The sequence below is a fragment of the Eptesicus fuscus genome, chromosome 4 (genome assembly GCF_027574615.1).
Source record: "Eptesicus fuscus isolate TK198812 chromosome 4, DD_ASM_mEF_20220401, whole genome shotgun sequence".
Classification (NCBI taxonomy): Eukaryota; Metazoa; Chordata; class Mammalia; order Chiroptera; family Vespertilionidae; genus Eptesicus; species Eptesicus fuscus.
The window spans coordinates 2106035-2129039 of NC_072476.1; the positions used below are offsets into that span (position 1 = coordinate 2106035).

At 41.1% G+C, this 23005-nt stretch overlaps 1 protein-coding gene across 7 annotated transcripts in view; it reads left to right on the forward strand.

The window, feature by feature from the left end:
* LOC103296290 (phospholipid-transporting ATPase ABCA3-like) overlaps window positions 1-23005 on the forward strand; it is a 451749-nt gene that overhangs the window by 385968 nt on the left and 42776 nt on the right. For all 7 annotated transcript variants that reach the window (XM_054714397.1, XM_054714395.1, XM_054714398.1 and 4 more), the window contains 2 exons: window positions 686-905; window positions 3558-3731. In XM_054714397.1, the coding sequence (XP_054570372.1) occupies window positions 686-905; window positions 3558-3731 (394 nt within the window). The remainder of the gene's footprint in view (window positions 1-685; window positions 906-3557; window positions 3732-23005) is intronic.

Here is a 23005-nt window from a genome sequence, read left to right on the forward strand (position 1 = left end):
AGAAATAAATGAATAAGGTGGCGCCTGGGTTGCTTAAGTCGATATGAGGGGTTTGGGGGTACAGAATAGACCCAGGAGGCAGTCTAAGTGTGTGGCATAATGCAAGAGAGGTTACGTCATAGGACAGCAGCCCCATCTTTTTTTCTGGGAAAATTCAGAGTTGGGCTTAATGCAGACATAATTACTTTGACTTTAATCATGGGGTCAGGGTAGGAAATAAAAAGTAATATTTTCCAAATCGGGGGAAAAAACAGAAAATAGATGTATAGTCCTTCTGTTTATGAGAGTCCTCTATTGAGGAAGAGGTAATTTAGTTCAGATTCATAAGCTAAGGCTTTTATTATTATTATTATTATTTCAGAGAGGAAGGGAGAGATAGAAACATCAATGATGAGAGAGAATCATTGATTGGCTGCCTCCTGCATGCCCCACACTGGAGACCGAGCCTGCAACCCGGGCATATGCCCTGACCAAGAATCAAACCGTGACCTCCTGGTTCATGGGTTGATGCTCAACCACTGAGCCACACTGGCTGGGAAAGCTGAGGCTTTTCTACTGGTAAGCTGATCTGAGTAGTGAGTAGCTGTGTGTGCTAACGATGCAGTGCTTGCTGTCTCCTCAGTGTCTGGCTTGGCTCCTTGTTGCACTGTGTCCTTCACCTGCCCTTACTCTGCATTTGTCCCAGGGAGTGTTCAAATACTGCGAACTGGCTGCATTTGTGGAAAACTACAACTTTCTGGACACATTGATGATCTTCATGCTATACGGTTGGTCTGCTGTTCCTCTCATGTACCTGGGAAGCTTCCTGTTTACTAGTAGTACTGCTGCCTACATCAAGCTCACCCTCTTTAACTACTTTTCAACTGTGTTCAGCCTCATCGTTCAGACCATATTGGAATTCTATGGTAAGGACTTTCCACAATTTCCCTTTTGTCCAGGAAATACATTAAGTAAATGAGGATGAAGGAGCTAGAGAATAAAATAATAATTGTTAAGCACTTACTTTCCAGGAATTTGAAAAACTATGCTTTTTGGAAAACAGCAAATATTTATTGAATATGTGAAAAATAGAAGTTGAAGGAGAGAGGGAGAGAAAGGAAATGGGAAAGAGAAAGGAAGAAAGAGAGAGAAGTACTAGGCCATCTGAAGGAGCTGGGCTTGGTATCACTCTGGTTTCATTAAAGAAAAAGAAGAGTAAAAAACTACACTATAAGTGTGCAACCCACTTATCTCCTTTGAAATGCTCCCCCTCTCCCAGACTTAGTTCTTCAGTTCTAAAATCTTAACAGCACTCATTTTGAAGCAAGGTAGGGAGATGGTAGGGTGGGAGGTCCTATAGGTGTGACTTCTGCCTAATTTAATGCAGCACATCATCTTGACCCTTCAAATGAGATTTTTTTTCTGAAGAAAACAAGGAAATATGCAACAAATGTAGTTATCATTAAGCCATTTTCCCTTCTTTTGAGACCTGATTTTAGCAAGATTCTAGGAGTAGGTTCTCCCTGTCTTCCTTCTCTGATTATAAAATTTGAAGAGAGTGTGACTGCTGGTGATTATCACAAATAGGATTTGTTTGGTTTTAGAACATTCCTTGGTTAAACTTCTGTATAAACATGAACTTTGAACTGTGTTGATCATTTCAGCTCTGCCTGAAGTGGTAGAACTTTACCACAAGAGCTTCCAGACTCATTCCCTAACTTTAGGTGTTGGCCTTACACAAAAGGAAACAGAGGGTGTGGACCAAGCACATGCTTTTGCACTCTTCTCCACGAAGCGGCATTATGCCTGGTGAGGAAGACTTGAGCCCCTGCATAATAAGCCAAGCAGGAGTTATGCATTTGTGCTCATTCCCTTAATCAGTGGTGGTACTGTCAATCACTTTTTTACTATCTATAGAGTCTACCCATGCTCTGTCCTATTACAGTTATATGCCATATATGATGTTTCAGTAAATGACAGACCACATATACAACAGTGGTCTCATAGATTATAACGGAGCTGAATTTCCTGTAAGGAATGGAAGGATAGGAAGAATTATTTTCTCTGATTGCAGCAATGTCTATGGGGCTTGGCAATAGGTTCCCTCTCACTCACAGCACCTCAATTTTGAGTACACAACTTACATTCCAGTCAGTCAACCACTGACCTCTTTCAGCACACAGGAGCCTGTCCCCCCAACACTAATTTTCAGAAGATGCTACAACCCTCCTAGCTCTGGCTTGATGGTCTTCAGAGCACATTATTATAAACTAGAGGCCTGGTGCACAAATTCGTGCACCAGTGGGGCCCCTCGGCCTGGCCTGCGGGATTGGGCAGAAACCAGCTCTCTGACATTCCCTGAGGGGTCCCGGATTTCAAGAGGGCACTGGCCAGGCCAAGGGACCCCACTGGTTCATGATTAGGACCAGGGAGGGCTCCAGGGGGTGTCTGGCCCATCTCGCTCAGTTCGGATCAGCTGGACCCCAGCAGCAAACTAACATACTGATCAGAGTATCTGCCCCCTGGTAGTCAATGCACATCATAGTGACTGGTCGACCAGTCAACTGTGTCTTCCCCCTGGTGGTCAGTGCATGTCATAGCAAGCTGTTGAGCAACTTTAGCTTATCATTAGCATATTACACTTTGATTGGTTGAACTGATGACTGGACACTTAGCATATTATATAGGCTTTTATTATATAGGATTCTTCGTTGAGGACATAAGAGCTTGTATAAGGACACAGATGCACAGGAACTACCTCAACTAGTACTAAGTGCCACTGACACTTCAGTAAAAGGTTTCTGTGGCAGTCTGGAGCCAGCCCATCCCTGTACTTTGAAATATTTTCAGGTTGTACTGATGTAAAGCAGTTGAATTTATTATTTCTTTAATAAATTCAATGCCAGAGAGAGCCTTTTGTGCTAGATAGGGTCAATGGAACAAAAAAAAACAAAATTCCAATATCAAAATATTGAGTCCTGAGTTCTATACCTCTCCATTTTAAACACCATCTTTTTTATGGATACCACAGTTTCTTAATCTGACCACTGATCCAACATGCAAGAGCCAAAACTATAGTGCCATGACAATCCCCAAAATCCTTTCTCCCTCCACCTTGATTTTATATTCTTACTGATCTTCAGGGGCCCCTTCACTCCCTCCTGACTATTACTATTATGGTGATCTATTCCCCACCCTGCCAGTTTCTCCTCACTATTTCCAGCCAGTTCATCCCACACTCTATTTCTGCATGCTCCCTTCATGATAAGTGCCCTTCTCTTTAACTCTATAATTGATAAATCCATGTTACAAGCTATCAAGGTGAACAAGCTTAGTGACTTAAACAATGAGTGTTTTCTCAGGGATCGTCTGCTAGATTGGTAATTATCTGAGAATTGTTTGGTTATCTTGAGGAAGTTTATTATGGGAGGTTCATTACTTTTTTATAATTAAAGTTAATCTACCCTCTTTTTATTTAAATTAATTGTTGTAACAGTGGTTAATAAGGCTATATAGGTTTCAAGTGTACTTTTCTATGATACGTGATCTGTATATTGCATTGTGTGCCCACCACCCAGAAATTATAGGCGATGACATTTCTTACTTCCACAAAGTCTTCATAAGTAATGTGTTTCTGATGCTTCCCAGTTATAACTTTGCAATAAGTGTCAGCAGATTCCTTGAAGACTATGAAGTAAAAAGACTGTGTAGCCAAGACTTTCAAAACATCTATGTGAACTGCAATGAAAGATGTGAGTATTGGGGCTCCCCATGTTATTAACCACAACCTATTCCTGTCCAGACTTAGACATTTAAGCTTAGATAAGAAAACCAGAAAAACTGGTTTGTCCTCCAATGGACAGGCTTGCCATTTTGAGTTCTTTTCTGTACCAAAGTTACTTTCACAGACTGGGCCGGGGAGAGGGAGGGATGAAGCCTCAAAATATAATCCAAGATAAATTTCATGAAGTCACAACCAGATTTTGAATGAATTACTACTACTCACTCACCTACTATGTGAAAATAGCTTAACAAACATTATTTTGAATATTCCCAGCACTCTTCGAGTTAGCTAATATTATCACAATTTTATTCCCAATGAGGAAACTGAGCTCCTTACTTAAACTGGATATGAAATAAGTTCCCTGGGACACTAAGCTTTAAGTGTCACACAGATAAAAGAAAGGCAAATTCCCACAAAGATCAAAATGAGGAAAAAACAAAGGCATTCTATTAAATTTTCATATTTTAAGCTGATTTCATATTTCAGACTGATTCTAAAAATTTATAAGCTTATTTACTGTGTGTGTGTAATTTGTTATAGAACCAAGTAATTTATATGCAGCCACAGAAAGAGAAATGTAATTTTATTTTACTAAATCAGTGCGGGATAAAATATAATTATTAGGGTCAAATAAATTATACTTCCTTAAAATTTCTGAATAATAAAAATTATGTCATATTTTAGTTTGTATCATATCTATATTATAAAATCCTCTCTCTACTTTTTAAAAATAGCTCTATTGAGTTATTAATATACTCTAGTCACCAGTTTTAATTAACCTGTTGGATAGAAGCAGGAGGAAGGCTTGTTGGACAGTGTGTATAAAATCTGTCATAGTGGTCAGCAATGTCCTAAGCCTTCACACTATTATTGAATTAAAATTTTAATTAATTTATTTCATTTATTATTTTAATAAATTTATGAAATTGTGCAATCAGTACCATGGGCCAACATTAGAATATTTCTTATTTTAAAAAGATCCCAAATGCTTATTTACAATTAATCATTATTACCATATCCATTCCACAGGTCCATTAATATGCCTACTGCCTCTATAGAGTTGATATTTCTATATATTTTCTATAAGTAGAATGATTTTGTATCTTCATTCTTTTATTTACACAATGTTTGAGATTTATCCAGGTTATAGTAGATCTCAATATTTCGTTCTTTTTTGGTATTGAATAGTATTACATTGTATGGCTATACCACATTTATTTATCTATTCATTAGTCGATGAACATTTGCTTGGACAAAATTTGTTACAGATACCTTTTTTAATTTTTAATTTTGAGAGTATGATTATTAAAGCTGGGGACAATGCAACAAAGGAAGGGCTGCAGGTGGAAGAAGTAACAGGAGCCCTAACTGATTTGGCTCAGTGGATAGAGCCTCAGCCTGCAGACTCAAGGGTCATAGGTTTGATTCCAGTCAAGGGCATGTACCTTGATTGTGGGCACATCCCCAATAGGGGGTGTGCAGGAGACAACTGATTGATGTTTCTCTCTCATTGATGTTTCTAACTCTCTCTCCCTCTCCCTTCCTCTCTGTAAAAAATCAATAAAATATATATTTTTTTAAAAGTAACAGGAGAGCCTGAGAAGGGCTGCTTGGCTCTCTGTACGAGTTCTAGGAATGAAGTGAGCCCAGGGGGACTGCTGTTAGCTCAGTGAACGTCAGAGAAAAAGGGGGCTTAGGGGACAGGTTCATGGGTAAGCTGCTCCTATATTGGATGCATATGTTTACCAGGGATATATCCACTTGTTGGATTGATTCCTTTAGTATTCTATAGTAACCTTTATTGTCTCTTGTAAAAAACTTCATTTTGAAGTCTATTTTGTCAGATATGAGCATTGCTACCCCAACTTTATATTGTTTACATTTGCATAGAAATTTTTTTTCCATCCCTTCTCTTTCGGTCTGTGTGAATCTTTTGTTCTGAGGTGGGTCTCTTGTAGGCAGTATATAGTTGGGTCATGTTTTTGTATCCATTAAGCTACCTTAGATCTTTTTATTAGAGCATTTAATACATTTACATTTAAGGTTATTATTGAGAGGCACTTATTTATTGCCATTTTAATTCCTTATGCCTACGTTTCTCTTATTTCTTCTTCTCATTACAACAATCCCTTTAGCATTTCTTGCAGTACTTGTTTAGTAGTGATAAACTCCTTTAGCCTTTCTTTGTCTGGGAAGTGCTTTATTTTGCCATCTATTTTGAATGATAGCCTTGCTGGATATAGTAATCTTGGTTTCAGATCCTTGCTTTTCATTACCTTGAATACTTCATGCCTTCTCTTCTGGCCTGTAGAGTTTCTGATGAAAAATCATCTGTCAACCTTATGGGAGCACCTTTGTAGGGAACAAATTGCTTTTCTCTTGCTGCCTTTAAGATTCTCTTGTTTTCTTTAATTTTTATCATTTTAACCCTTTGTACACCATAAACATCTATAGATGCAATCAGTGGACCTCCCCCACATGCCATGTGCATCTGTAGCTACAAACTTCACATATCAACTCTGGCCACCCAGTTTTAAAATCATACTTGTTAGTGACATCTCTGGGTTTGTAAAAAAAATTAGGGGAACTTAAGTTCATAAATATTCCAGCACATAGGGGAGAAATAGGGATGGTTTCCGTTTTGGACATGTGGCAGTTAAATGGTTAATTATGATGTGTCTGGGCATGGTACTGTTGGGGTTCTTCTTGCATGGGACTTTCTGTGCCTCGTGAGCTTGTGTGACTTTCCTTCACCAGGTTAGAGAAGTTTTCTGCCATTATTTCTTCAAACAGATTTTCTATTCCTTGCTCACTTTCTTCACCTTCTGGCACAACTATAATGTGAATATTGTTACAGTTCATGTTGTCCCACAGCTCCCTTAAGCTGTCATCCTATTTTAAAAATATGTTTGTATTTATTTCAGAGAGGAAAGGAGAGAGAGAAAGAGATAGAAACATCAATGATGAGGAAGAATCAACTGTCTCTTGCATCCCCCGCCCCCAACACTAGGGATTGAGCCCACAACCTGGGCATGTGCCCTGCCTGGGAATTGAACCATGACTTCCTGGTTCATCAACCACTGAGCAATGCCAGCCAGGCTATTTTTTAATTTTTTTCTTTTTAATTCTCTGTTTGAGTGATTTTTTTCACCCTGTGTTTTAATTCACTGTCCTGACACTCAGCTTCCCCAATGCTGTGTATTCCTTCTAATGTGTTCTTTATAGTATTACTAGTATGTCATTCTTTATTTCTTTGTGGTCTATTCCCATAGTTACTATATCTCCTCTCATGCTGTTTAGCATCCTTGCCATCATTATTCTGATCACTATATCTGATAAACTTATTATCTCCATTTCATTTAGTTATTCTTCTAGCGAATTCTCTTGTTCTTTCATTTGGGGCTTCTTGTTGTTTTTGCCTTCCTATTTTGGTTGCCTGTTTGGGTTTGTGTCTATATATTTGGTGGATCTGCTATGACTCCCAATTTCTAGTGCAGGACAATTTCAGACTCTGTTTGTGACTGGCCCTGAGTACCCTCTTTGGAGCTATCAGCAATCCACAGCTAGTGGCTCCCTCTGCTGGGGCTGGGTGCCTTTGGAAAGAACCAGGATATGGACCAAGGTCAGCCTTTCCTATCCCTGATTCCCGACTTAAATCAGGCAAAGACTCAAAAGTCTCCGATCTTCCTCTGCCTGCATCCAATTGTTATTCATTCTTTATTAGGCTTAGGCTATTACCCACCAGTTGGGGAAAGATATTTTCCAACAGGTTGGAGAACCTGCTTCCCCCAAATTCAAAAGCTGCCTGGATGGTAAAGGTCTGCCAGAGAATGATGTCCTCTGCAGTATGAGGGGATGATTCAGCACTGAAAACCCAGGTGTCTGCCTTTGAAGTCTAACCCCAGAACCCCCAAATCTGGATTCTGCTCACACAGCTCCAGTTCACTCTGCCCTCTCTCTGCCAGAGTCCAATGTGAGTGGCTACACACAAAATGTTATTCATTGGCCTTTTAAAAGGGTGCCTGCATTTCCAGCCATCTCTCCCAGATGTTGTGTGGGCCTTCTCAGTTATGGTTCTCTGGACTGGGAGGCCCAGCTTTGGGTTTAGATCCTAGAGTTCTCAATGAGAAACCCTCTCCCCTAGATGAGATATCTCTCTGGAACTTCAGTTGCTCTCTATGGGAGCATGGCCAGCCATTTCATGCCTCCTCCCTTCCTACCAGTCCCTATGCAACTCTACTTTATATCCTTGATTATTAGGTTCTCTCCAGCCAGTCTTCAGTCGATTATTCAGGATGGTTTTTCTGTATTTTAGTTGTAATTCCTGGGAGTGTGTCAGTGTAGCTCCCACTTACTCTGCTGCTATTTTAAGGGTATCTTTTGAAGAATGAAAGTTTAGAATGTTGAAGGGGTTCAAGATGGTTGCAGAGTAGGTGGAAGTTATACTTGCTTCCTCCCAGGACCATATCAGAAGAGTGGCTAAAGTATGGTAAAATCAACTGAATAACTATCAGAAGACTAATTGAACAGAAGTGTTATAACTAAGGATGAGAGTAACATCCAACAAAACCTGTAGAAAGGGAAGAGCCACAAAAGGGCTGGCCCTACACCCAGATGTGCTAGGAGAGAATCCAGAAGGATATCTCAGGTGATGAGATTCCCCCTGGAGAAGAGAGTGGCCTCAGCCCCAAGCTGGGCATCCTAGCCTGGAGAACTAGAAAATAGCAGGAATTTAACCTTCCCTGGTGAGAAGGGAAATGGCTTTCTTAAAGGGCCAGTGCACAGAATCTTAGTCACATCACTCACTCTCAGCTCTAGCAGGGGCATAGTGGCTCTCAGTAGACCAGAGTCATAAAAAGAGAAATTAAATGGAATTGCTAAGGAAAGAGAACTGGAGTGAGAGTAGCAGGTGCCCTGTGCTGGGTTCCTTGCCCATCTAACTCACAGATGTAATCTTCAATTAAAAAAAAAACATTTCAGGCCAGAAAGGATGCTATGAAATATTAAAAGTGATGAAAAACAAAGGCATACACCCAAGAATACTCTACCCAACAAAGCTACCATTTAAAATTGAAGGAGAAATAAAGAGCTTGCCAGAAAAGAAAATGCTAAAGGAGTTTATTACCACCAAACCATTATTGCCAAAAAGGTAAAAGAAACTTCACTAAGAAAAAAGAAAACAAAAGAAGAGAAACATAATTATAAAAAAAATAAATTGGCAATAAATACATACAAATTAATATGAAATAAGGTAGCTTTGGCCAGTGGGCCTCAATTGGTTGAAGCATCATTCCATGAATTGAAGGGTTGGGGGTTCAATTCTCATTCAGAGCATATACCCAGGTTATAGGTTCAATGCTCAGTTACGATGTGTATTGGAGGCAACCAAATGATGTTTCTCTCACACATCAATGGTTCTCTTTCTCTCTCTTACTCTCCCTTTCTCTCTCTCTTTCTAAAATCAATTTTTAAAAAACTTATTCTTAATGAGTGAGGATTTTTTTTAAAAAAAGATACAGGGTAGCTGAATGGATAAGAAAACATGACCCATATACACTGAGTGGCCAGATTATTATGCGTCCAGAGATCATAATAATCTGGCCACTCGTGTGTGTGTGTGTGTGTGTGTGTGTGTGTGTGTGTGTGTGTGTGTTAGAGGCCTGGTGCTGAATTCGTGCATGGATGGGGTCTAGCAAGCCTGGCCAGGGGGAGGGGACATGGGCAGTTGGCCGACCTGCCTGCTGGTCGAACTCCTGATCAAGGGGACAATTTGCATATTAGCCTTTTATTATATAGGATATACACCGAGTGGCCAGATTATTGTGTTCAGAGATCATAATAATCTGGCCACTCAGTGTGTATTTTATCCTACAAGTGACCCGCCCAGGAACAAAAGATTCACACAACCTGAAAGTAGATGGATGGAAAAAAATATTCCATGAAAATGAAAATGAAAAATAAAAAAATGCTGGGGAAGCATTACGCATATCTGACAATATAGGCCTCAAAGCAAAGGCCATAATAAGAGACAAAAACAGGCACACACAGGGAGAATGCCATGGAAAGATGAAGGCAGAGATTGGGGTGATGCAGCAGAAGCCATAGGACTGGAAGTCCTAGCCAAAGATTGTTAGCAACCATTGGAAGCAGGGGGAGAAGCCTGGAACAGATTCTTACTCAACAGCCTCCAGAAGGAACAAACCTACCTTGAAGGACTTCTAGGCTCCAGAATTATGAGATAGTTTCTGTTGTTAAGCTTCCCAGTTTGTGACATTTTGTTTGTGGCTGCCCTAGTAGACTAATAAAGCATACCAGGAGGGGAGGGGGTTTGGAAGAGACAAAAACCGGCCATCACATAATACTAAAGGGAATTTTACCAAACATTCAAAAAAGAGCTAACACCTATTTTCCTCAAACTATTCAAAAAAATCCAAGAGGAGAATACACTTCCAGGCCTTTTTGATGAAGCTATCATTATCCTAATCCCAAAACCAGATAAAACCATTACAAAGAAAGAAAATTACAGGCCCATATCCTTTATGGGAACATACTAGAACATGCTAAAATCCTCAGCAAAATATTAGCAAATTAGAACCAGCAATACATTAAAAATATCATGCACTATGACCAACTGGAATTTATTATGGGAATGCAATAAATTGGTATGATATTCACAAATCATTAAATGTGCTACATCACATAAACAAAATAAAGAATAAAAATTACATAATCATATCAATAGATACAGAAAAGCATTCCACAAAATCCAGCACCCATTTATGATAAAAATCCTTAGCAAAGTGGGAATAAAGGGATCATAACAACATAACAAATGTCATATATTAAAAAACCTATAGCCAACATCATACTCAATGGGCAGTTTGCAACATAGTACTGGAAGTCCTAGCCACAGCAGTCAGATAAGAGGAAGAAAAAGAAGGCATCAAAATTGAAAGGAGTAAGTAAAACTGTTATTATTCACAGACTAGAGGCCCAGTGCACAGAATTCGTGCATGAGGGGGCGGGCTGTTCCTCAGCCCAGCCTGCACCCTCTCCAATCTGGGACCCTTCGAGGGATGTCCAACTGTCCATTTAGACCCAATCCTACCGGGATCAGGTCTAAACGGGCAGTCAACCATCCCTCTCACAATCCAGGACTGCTGGCTCCCAACTGCTCACCTGCCTGCCTTCCTGATTGCCCCTAACCACTTCTGCCTGCCAGCCTGATCACCCCCTAACCACTCCCCTGCCAGCCTAGTTGATGCCTAACTGCTCCCCTGCCAGCTTGATTGCCCCTAACTGCCCTCCCCTGCAGGCCTGGTCCCTCCCAACTGCCCTCCTCTGCTGGCCTGATCAGCCACAACTGCCCTCCCTTGCAGGCCTAGTCCCTCCCAGTTGCCCTCCCCTGCTGGCCATCTTGTGGTGGCCATCTTGTGTCCACATGGGGGCAGCCATCTTTGACCACAAGGGGGCAGCCATCTTTGTGTGTTGGAGTGATGGTCAATTTACATATTACTCTTTTATTAGATAGGATGGCATACTATTGTTCATAGAAAACCCTTAGGATTTCACCAAAAACCTATCATATCTAATTCAGCAAAGCAGCAGAATATAAATTTATTTCACAGAAATCAGTGGCATTTTTATACATCAATAATGATCTCTCAAAAAGAGAAAAAAATCCAATTTACTATTGCAACAACAACAACAAAAAACAATGTACCTAGGAATAACAACTCAGGAAACTATAGAACATTGAAGAAGGAAATAGAGGAAGATACAAACAAGTAGAAGCATATACCGTGTTCATGGTTTGAAGGAATTAACATCAGTAAAATGTTCATACCACCCAAAGCAATCTATAGATTCAATGCAATTCTTATTAAACTACAAATGCCATATTTCACAGATCTAGAACAAATATTCCAAAAATTTATATGGAACCAAAAAAAAAAAATCCCAAATTGTCTTAGCAATCTTGAGAAAAACAAAGTTGGAGGGATCAGATATCAAACAATATTATAAAGCTACTGTAATGCCAATAGCCTGGTAATAGCACAAGAACAGGTTTGTAGGTCAATGAAACAAAACAGAGAGCCCAGAAATCAACCCACACCTTTATAGTCAATCAATACTTAACAAAGGAGGTAAGAGTATCAATGGAGTAAAACCAGTCTCTTCAATGAATGGTGTTGGGAAAATTGTACAGGCACATGAAAAACAAAATAAAAGAAAAAGAAACTAGACCACCCACTTACACCACACACAAGAATAAACTCAAAATGGATAAAATATTTAAATGTAAATCATGAAACCATAAAAATCCTAGAAGAATACATAGATAGGAGGAGGAAGATGGTGGCCATATATGCAGACCTTTCTTATACCTCCTTCAAGAGACAGACTGGAAATATAACTAAATTGGAAAAAATTCACTTGGAATTCCCAGCTGAGTTCCACTTGAGAGAAGACATATAAAGAAGGGAGAGAAAACACCTGGAGACTGGTAGGGTGAGATCAGGAAAGGGTCTGGCCCCAGCTTCAACAGGTGGCAAGCCAAGAATGAAGAGGGCTCTCTCAGCTATGATAGGGTCCTTTCTCTGGAAACATTGAGGCCTGGAACCCAGGCTGGGATCCGCAGCCCAGAGCACCAGAGCCAAGATCAGCAGCCCACCTCAATCCAGCCTCAATCCAGGAGGCAGGGCTGCTGGCCACGAGGGAGTCTAGAGCAGGTCAGAGATAAAGCCTCAGGTGTTTTTTCCTCTTTTTATTTTTTTAAACCCAGATCACAAGATTTTCATTTTCAGCTACTTACCTGAGGCTTCAGGGGAGGGAGGGCAGTGTGGACTGAGGGTGCCTGAGGAGATGCTGGGGTAAGAAGCATTGGGGGGAGATGTGGAAAAGAGGTGTCCAGGAGACCTGCATTAGTCATATCCCCCAAACCAAAATGGCCATTTTACCTCAGAGGCGCTGGCCCTTTCCACAAGCCACAGCTCAGGAAAAGGAAAAAACTCATCCTAGGTGATACAGCCGGCCCCACCCTCAGGAGCCTGACTGCCACACCCTGCATCTTGACCTTGCAGAGGAGGCACAGCAGCCACGCCTGGGGGTTAGATCAGTTCCGGGAGTGGAGCTGTCTAGCTCACTACCCCAGGAACCTGATAAAAACTCCATGTTTCCAGCTGATCCCATTGGGCTGTATATGAGGATCTCTGTCCTGTGAGGGCAGGGAAATACTCTGGGCCACTCTAAGAGGGGTGGCTCTGGGAAGGGGAGACACACCCACTTTCGCTGAAATCTGAATGGCACCTCCCCCTCATGGAAGACCCAGAGGTCTAGACTCCCTATTCTTCCTAAAGCCCTCTCAAAAGCAGACTTTTGAGTGACTAAGATAGACAGCTGGCTGGCAGGTGAACACAAGCAGAGGCAGAGCCTGGGAAACCTGGAAAAGTTAGCTGACCCAGCCCTGGGGCTCCTGCTGCTAACAAACTGGCCTTAGAGTGCAACTGGGCCCCTCCCACATGCAGCCTTGTCCTGTGGAGACAGACACAAACTGTGGATCGCTTGAAGCTTCAAACAGGTTGCTGAGAACCAAAGAAGGACAGTTTCTGACAGTGGTTAGCACATAAGTACCTCCTGGGGAGTCCAGAATTCGCAAACAAAAGGGTCAGCCTCAATCATCAGAAGAGCAGGATGCAAAGAGAACTCCCAGGAGGCACTAAACTCCCAACCACATTGTGTGAGCTGTTTTGCAGGTGCTGCTGGACAAAACAAAACACAAGAAAACAAGAAACAAAACAAAAACATACACCAGAGCTTACAACCACAAAAGCATCCACAAAGGAAGAGAGAATTAGAAAGAAGAAAAGAGAACAACATCACTTTACTTTCTTTTTATCGTCTTCATTTTTCTTCTTTATTGATTTGTTCTTCTTCTAGTCTCTCTTTTTTCTTACATAGATCTATTTTCCCTCCTTTTCTTTCCAATTTTTCTTCTTTTTCCAGCTTTCTCTTTGTTATTCCTTTTCTTATTTTTTGTCTATCTTCTATTTCCTCTATTTTCCTTTGCACAATTATTTTCTCCTCTTTTCTTTTATAACATTTCCTTTCCCTTTTCCTTATTCTTATTTTCTTGTATCTCTATACTTTCATATCACCTTTTCTTCCCTTTTTTTTTTCCTTGTATTTTTTTTCTTTTCTTCTATTATGCTTCTCTTTTGTTCTTAGTAATTCACTCTTCCTTTGTGGTTGCTTTTGTGGTTGCTTTTGTAGTTGTAGGAGTCTGGTATATGTTTTCATTTTGTTTCTTGTTTTGTTTTTATGTGTTTTGTTTTGTCCTAGCAGCACCTACACAAAAGCTCGCGCAATGTAATTGGGATGAGCCTCACGGTCAGCCAGCCTGAGAGGAGATGTCTCACACAAGCAGGACAATAACATTCAAGACCCAATTAGAACAGGAGAGTCCAAATAATTCACACAAGGGACATTCCTAGAACAACCAACTCAGGAGATCTAAAAGACTATACCATTGAGGCCCACAAAACACTTACTAATTAAGGCCAATCCATGAAGACTGTGAGGCATAGCAATTTGATCTAATACACAGATACAAATACAAAAGGGGCAGCAAAACTGGGGAGACAACGATTAACAACCCCCAAATTTAAAAAAAAAAGTAGGAAAACCCAGAAAGAGCACTAAACAAAATGGAAGCAAGCAATTTATCAGATATACGTAGAGTTCAAAGCAATGGTTATAAGGATATTTAAGAAACTTAGAGGGAACTACAACAGCATGAAACAAAAAAGAAACCATAAGTAAGAATCTGTTGGAGATGAAGAATAACATATCTGACATTAAGAATATACTGGAAGGAATCAAAAGTATACTAACTGAGGCACAAGATCGATTAAGTGACTTGGAAGAAAAGATAGAAGAAAACATCCTATTAGAGCAGCAAAAAGTAAAAAGCAGGAGAATAGTTTAAGGGAATTTGAGGACAACATGAAATGTAACAACAATGGTTTCTGTTGAGAAATTAGCTGATAATCGTATGGGAGCTCCCTTGTAGGTAACTAACTGTTTTTCTCTTGCTGCTCGTAAGATTCTCTCTTTGTCTTTTGCTCTTGGCATTTTAATTATGATGTGTCTTGGTGTGGTCCTCTTTGGAATCCTTTTGTTTGGGGTTCTGTGCGCTTCCTGGACTCGTAAGTCTATTTCTTTCATCAGGTGGGGGAAGGTTTCGTTCATTATTTCTTCAAATAGGTTTTCAGCATCTTGCTCTCTCTCTTCTTCTGGTACCCCCATAATTCTGATGTTGATTCGCTTGAAGTTGTCCCAGAGACTTCTTACACTATCTTCAACTTCCTGAATTCTCTTCTCTTCATGCTTCTCTGGAGGAGTGTCCTTGGCCTCTTTGTATTCCAAATCTTTGAGTTGATTCTTGCAATCCTCTAGTCTGCTTTTGGGTCTCTGTATAATATTTTTTATCTCAGTCAGTGTATGTTTAATTTCTAGTTGGTCCTTTTTCATATCCTCAAGGGTCTCATTGAATTTATCGGCCTTTTCCATGAAATTCTTGAAAAACCTTATATCCGTGGTTTTGAACTCTATGTCCAGTCGCTTATTCTCCTCCATTTCTTTGGTTTGTGATCTGTTTCCTTGCCTTCTCATATTCTCTGCTTCCCTGAGTTGGTAGGGTAGTTTTGTGTACTAGGTGTCCTATTGGTTCAACGGGTCAGCCTCCCAGTTACTTGAGGTGGACACTCTTGGTGTACCCTTGTGTACTATGTGTTCCCCAGCAGGAGCTACAACAAGGGCTAGTTTTCTCCTCCTTTGCTTGGGCGGTTTTGGAGCAGTCTGGAGCTGTAGTTGGTTAAGCTGCCACAGAACAGGCCATTTATATGCAATAGCCGCTGTGTGGAGCCTGGGCGGGTTTGTAGAATGTGCGGGGCGGGGCCTCAGGGTGGGGCCTCAGGGCGGGGCGGGGTCTCAGGGCGTCACTAGGCTGGGGCATGGCCAACGGCAATGGCTGCCGTCAGCCATCTCTGCCTTTCCACGTTTCCAAGTCCCTGCGCCCCGCGCTCCAGCGCAGTAAACAATGATTGCTGGGCGCACCTCTGCAAAAAAGTCACTCTCACTTTCCGACCCGATGGCCGAGAGTCCAGCTTCTCCCCGTAGGCGTCTGGGTCCCCCGAGTGTCCCCAGAAACTGGATTTCAGAGTGATCAGGAGCTTGTCTCCCTGCAGGTTGAAGAAAAGCCGCGCACCCAGCCGCCCGCCGCCGGCCCGATTCGCGTGCCTCCGTACCTCAGCTTTTCAGCGATTGTGCTCCTTTCTCTTCTCAGCTGTAAATCTTCCACTGAGCCAGCTTTCCCGTGGTTCTGGGTGGTAGACGTTTTTGTCTTTTAGTTGTGTTTTTGAAATTGTTGTGTGAGGCAGCAGATTAGTTGTTTAACTATGCCGCCATCTTGGTTCCTCCTCCCGACATCCAGATTGATGAATCTTTAAGCAGAGTCATCAAGAAAAAGAGAGGACCCAAATAAATAAAAACAGAAATGAAAGTGGAGAAGAATTGACACCACAGAAATGCAAAGGATTTGTAAGAAAATAACTATGAACAACTATATGCCAACAAGCTGGACAACCTGAATGAAATGGACAAATTCCTAGAAAAATACAACCTTCTGAAACTGAATCAGGAAGAATCACAAAACCTGAATAGGCCAATAACAACTGATGAAATTGAAGCAGTAGTCAAACTCCCAGCAAACAAAAGCCCTGACGGTAGCCATTGCCGTTGGCCACGCCCCAGCCTAGTGACGCCCTGAGACCCCGCCCCGCCCTGAGGCCCCATGATGGTAGTTTCTTTGGCTGTGAAGAAGCTTCTTATTTTTATGGAGTCACATTTGTTTATATTTCCATTTGTTTCTCTTGCCCTATGAGATGTATCGGCAAAAATTCCACTACATGAAATGTCTGAGATTTTACTGACTATGTTTTCTTCTAGGATTTTTATGGTTTTATGAATTACATGTAAGTCTTTTTTCCATTTTGAGTTTATTCTTTTGTATGGTGTAAGGTAGTGGTCTAGTCTCATCTTTTTATATGTGTCTGTCCAGTTTTCCCAACACCACTTATGGAAGAGATTGTCCTGACTTTGTTGTATGTTCTTGCTTCTTTTGTCAAATATTAATTGATTTGGGTCAACTTCTGGGTCCTCTGTTTTGATTCATGGGTCTATATACCTATTCTTATGCCAGTACCAGGCTGTTTTGGTTATAATGGCTTTATAGTATAGTTTGATAAATGGTATTGTGATCTCTCCAACTTTATTCTTCTTTCTCAAGATTTGCTGCAGCTATTCAGGGTCATTTGTGGTTCCATATACATTTTTGGAATATTTGTTCTAATTCTGTGAAGTATGCCATTGGTATTTTAATAGGAATTACATTGAATCTATAGATTGCTTTAGGTAGTATAGACATTTTAATTGCGTCAATTGTTCCAATCCATGAACATGATATATTTTTCCATTTGTCTGTATCTTCCTCTATTTATTTTTTAATGTCCTATAGTTTTCCAAATACAGGTCTTTTACCTTCTTGGTTAAGAAGGTAAATACCTCAGTATTCTTTTTCTTTTTTTGTAATGGTAAATTGAATTTTTTTTAGTTTCTCTTTCAGAGAATTTATTATCCTATATAATAAAGAGGTAATATGCAAATTGACCATCACCCCAACACACAAGATGGCTGCCCCCATGTGGACACAAGATGGCCTCCACAAGATGGCCGGCAAGGGAGGGCAGTTGGAGGTGATCAGGCCTGAAAGGGAGGGCAGTTGGGGGCAATCAGGCCTCAGCGGAAGGCAGTTGGCAGGGACCCAGGCCTGCAGAGGAGGGCAGCTGGGGGGGGACCAGCCCTGTAGGGGATGGCAGTTGGGGGGAACCAGTCCTGCAGGGGACCACAGTTAGGGGTGACTGGGCCAGCAGGGGAGGGAAGTTGGGGGCAACCAGGCCAGCAGGGGAGGGCAGTTAGGGGTGACCAGGCCAGCAGAAGGGGGCAGTTAGGGACAATCAGGCCAGCAGGGGAGCAGTTAGGTGTAGATCAGGCTGGCAGGGGAGTGTTTAGGGGGTGATCAGGCTGACAGGCAGAAGGGGTTAGGGGCAATCAGGCAGGCAGGCAGGCAAGTGAGCAGTTGGAAGCCAGCAGTCCTTGATTGTGATGGGGGTGTCCATTTGTCTGTATATTCCTCTATTCATTTTTTAATGTCCTATAGTTTTCCAAGTACAAGTCTTTTACCTTCTTGGTTAAGTTTATACCTCGGTATTCTCTTTCTTTTTTTGCAATGGTAAGTTGAATTTGTTTAGTTTCTCTTTTAGAGAGTTTATTATCCTATATAATAAAGAGGTAATATGCAAATTGACCATCACTCCAACATACAAGATGGCCTCCCCCATGTGGTTAACGATGGCCACCCCCATGTGGACACAAGATGGCCACTACAAGAAGGCCAGCAGGGGAGGGCAGTTGTGGGCAATCAGGCAAGCAGGGGAGGGCAGTTGGGATGGACCAGGCCTGAAAGGGAGGGAAGTTGGGGGCAATCAAGCCTGCAGGGGAGGGCAGTTAGGGGTGACCGGGCGGCAGAAGAGGGCAGTTGGGGGTGACCAAGCCTGCAGGGGAATCAGGCCTATTTGGGTATAAAAATGCCATCAGATTATGGATGCTGATTTTGTATCCTACTACTTTGCTGAATTCTTTTATTAAGTCTAGTAGTTTCCTGGTGGAGTCTTTAGGATTTCCTGTGTACAATATCATGTCATCTGCAAATAATGACTTTTACTTTCTCCTTTCCAATTTGGATTCCTTTTATCTCTTCTTGTCTGATCACTGTGGCTAGGAATTCCAGTACTATGTTGAATAAGAATGGTGAAAGTACACATCCTTGTCTTGTTGTTAAGGAAAACACTGTTAGTTTTTGCCCATTGAGTGTTATGTTAGCTGTAGGTTTGTCATATATCGCCTTTATTATATTGAGGTATGAACCCACTATTCCCACTTTGCTGAGAGTTTTTATCAAAAAAAAAAATGTTGTTGGATTTTGTCAAATGCTTTTTGTGCATCAATTGATAAGATCATGTGATTTTTATCTTTCAATTTGTTTTTGTGATATATCACATTTTTTTATTTGCAGATATTGTGCCAGTCTTGCATCCCTGGAGTAAATCCCACTTGGTCATGGTGGATTCGATTTGCTAATATTTTGTTAAGGATTTTAGCATATGTGTTTATCCAGAATATTGGCCTATAATTTTCTTTCTTTGTAATGTCTCTACGTAGTTTTGGAATTTGATAATGCTAACTTTGTAAAAAGAGCTTGGAAGTTTCCCTTCCTCTTGAATTTTTTGGAATAGTTTGAGGAGGATGTTTGGTAGTTTGAATGTTTGGTAAAATTTTTCTGTAAATCCATCTGGTCCAGGATTTTGTTTGCTGGGAGTTTTTAAACTACTGCTTCCATTTCATCTGTTGTTATTGGTCAATGCAGGTTTTATGATTCTTCCTGATTAAAGTTTTGGAAAATTGTATGTTTGTAGGAATTCACCCATTTCATCCAGTTTGTCCAGTTTGTAGGCATATTAGTTGTTCATAGTGCTTGCTTACAGTCCTATGTATCTCTGTAGTGTCCATGGTTATATCACCTCTTTCATTGCTGATTTTGTTTATTTGGGTCCTCTCTCTTTGTTTTCTGATTAATCTGGCTATGGATGTATCAATCTTGTTTATCTTTTCAAAGAACCAGATTTTGGAATCATTCATCTTTTGTGCTGTTATACTGTCTTTAGGAAGCCATGGAAATCAAGATTGGGAGATCACAGAGATAAAAAGTCTTGTGATCTCAGTGCCATCTACTGGAAAATATTAGAAAAAACTCTTCATTAATATAGACAAATATAAATACCTAGGCAAAGAACAGCAAATACCATGAATAATGATGTTAATAAGGATGATCAGAGAGAAACTGAAAAATCCCCAGAAAGCAAGCTAGAACACATGGAAATCTATATACATAAAAGCCTAAGCAACTGTTATGGCGGAATGACCTGAATGACCAGTCGACCAGTCACTATGATGCATGCTGACCACCAGGGGCAGACGCTCAACACAAGAGCTGCCCCCTGGTGGTCAGTGTGCTCCCACAGGGGGAGCGCTGCTCAGCCAGAAGCCGAGCTCACTGCTGACGAGCACAGCTATGATGGCGGGAGCCTCTCCCAACACTGTGGCAGCACTACTCAGCAGTGGCGCAGGCACATCAGACTGGGGTGAGTGGGAGCAGCACAGCACCTGGCCCTGGTTTTGGCTCCTCCCTGGCTGCCTGCTGCTTGGCACACTGCTACATCCCTCAGGGGTCCCATATTGTGAGAGGGCGCAGGCCAGACTGAGGGACACTTCAGGGAATTTGACACGCCGGACACAGCTGCCTGGGATCCCTGACTCACAGCGCATTCACACTAAGAGCCAGCAACCCCAATTGTTGGTGCATGCACACACAGGGACCCTGAGTCTCAACGAGAAACCGCACAAGGCAAAAGAGACTCTGACACTCTAGTCTTGGTGCAGACACAGGGAAACTCTGACTCCCGGCACATGCTAAGGATCTCATTCTCGGCACATACCAACAGTGTGGTGCAGACAGGGCCCCTGATTCCAAGTGTGCACACGAGACCACACGAAACACTGGGGACATGACCCTGGGCAAGTCTGGTTCCCACCAACCAAAGGCAGCCACACGTCCTAGTGTCAGAACACTAAAGTGAAACCCGGGTGGAGCGAAGTCCCCACAGCACACGGCCCAGGTCCATGCAAACAGAAGCTTGAGCTTTCTGGTGATAGCCAGAATGGGGAAACGAAATAACTCACAGAGGAAAGAAAATGTGGAGTCGCCAAGAAAGGAAATCAGCGAAACTGAAGCTTGCAACATGACCGAAAAGGAGTTTAGAGTAATGGTCGTGGAATTTATACATCGGATGGATGAGAAAATCAACAACTTATGCAAGAATCAGGAAGAAATGAAAAGTGATATAGCTACAATCAAAAACACCATGGAAAGTTTCAACAGTAGACGACAAGAAGCACAGGACCGAATTAGTGAGTTAGAAGATCAGGTACAGAAACAAGCTCAATCTGAACAGCAATTGGAGAAAAGAATTAAAAAGCAGGAGGAAAGCCTAAGGGAGCTTTGGGACAACATGAAACGAAGTAACATGCGTATAATAGGGCTGCCAGAAGGACAAGAAGAGCAGCAGGGATTAGAAAATTTATTTGAAGAAATAATGACAGAAAACTTCCCGGATATGGGAAAGATAAAAGTTACGCAAGTACAGAGAGTCCCAAGCAGGATCAACCCCAAAAGACCCACACCAAGACATGTCATAATTTCAATGGCAAATATAAATGATAAAGAGAGAATCTTAAAGGCGGCAAGAGAGAGACAGAGAGTTACCTACAAAGGAACACCCATCAGATTGTCAAATGATTACTCAACAGAAACACAACAAGCTACAAGTGAATGGAAGGAGGTATACAAAGTGTTGCAAAGCAAAGGACTGAATCCAAGAATACTATATCCAGCAAGACTATCAATCAAAATTGAAGGGGAAATCAGGAGCTTTGCAAATAAAAAAAGGCTCAAGGAGTTTATCACCACCAAACCAGCAATGCAAGAATTGCTAAAGGGAATACTGTAAAAAGAAGAAATAAACAGGTAAGAAGGAATATACACACAAAAATAGATATGACCACAAAAAAATACCTTTCAGTAATATCTTTAAATGTAAATGGACTAAATGCTCCAATCAAAAGATATCGAGTAGCTGAATGGATAAAAAAACACGACCCATATATATGCTGTCTACAAGAGACGCACCTCAGAACAAGAGACTCACACAGATTGAAAGTGAAGGGATGGAAAAATATCTTTCAGGCAAATGGAAAAGAAAAAAAAGCTGGGGTAGCAATACTTATATCTGACAAAATAGACCTCAAAGTAAATGCCATAACAAGAGATAAAGAAGGCCACTTCATAATACTAAAGGGAGAAATCCAACAAGAAGAAATAATTCTGGTAAACATATACGCTCCCAATATAGGAGCACCCAAATACATAAAAAAAACTCCTGGAAGATATCAAGGGAGAGATTAATAGCAATACAATCATAGTAGGAGACGTTAATACCCCACTATTACCACTGGACAAATCCTCTAAATAAAAAATCAGCAAAGAAACAGCAATCCTAAATGAATCACTAGACCAGATGGAATTAATTGACATCTTCAGAACATTTCACCCCAAAGCCACAGAATATACATTCTTCTCAAGTGCACATGGGTCATTTTCAAAGATAGACCATATGCTGGGTCACAGGCAAAGTCTCTTCAAATTCAAGAAGATAGAAATTATATCAAGCGTCTTCTCAGATCACAGTGGCATAAAACTGGAAATCAACTACAATAAATACAATCCAAAGAAATCAAACACATGGATACTAAACAGCATGCTATTAAAACATAACTGGGTCACCAGAGAGATCAAGGAAGAAATAAAAAACATCATGGCAACAAATGACAATGAAAACACAACAATCCAAAATCTATGGGACACAGCGAAAGCAGTCTTGAGAGGGAAGTTCATAGCTCTACAAGCCTACTGCAAAAAACAAGAAACAATGGTAATAAATTACTTAACCCTACAACTCAAAGAGCTAGAAAGAGAGCAGCAAGAAAAGCCCAGTGTAACCAGAAGGAAGGAAATAACAAAGATCAGAGCGGAGATAAATGACATAGAGACCAAAGAAACAATACAAAAGATCAACAAAACCAATAGCTGTTCTTTGAAAGGATAAACAAGATTGATGGACCTCTAGCCAGGCTCACCAAGAAGCAAAGAGAGAGGACCCAAATAAATAAAATCAGAAATGAAAGAGGTGAAATAACAACAGACCCCGCTGAGATACAAAGGATTGTTACCAAATACTACGAACAACTCTATTCCAACAAACTGGACAACCTGGAGGAAATGGACATATTCCTAGAAAAATATAACCTTCCAAAAATCAATCAAGAAGAATCTAAAGAGCTCAATAGGCCAATAACTATGGACGAAATTGAAGCAGTCATCAAAAAGCTTCCGGCAAACAAAAGCTCGGGGCCTGATGGCTTCACAGGAGAGTTTTACCAAACATTCAA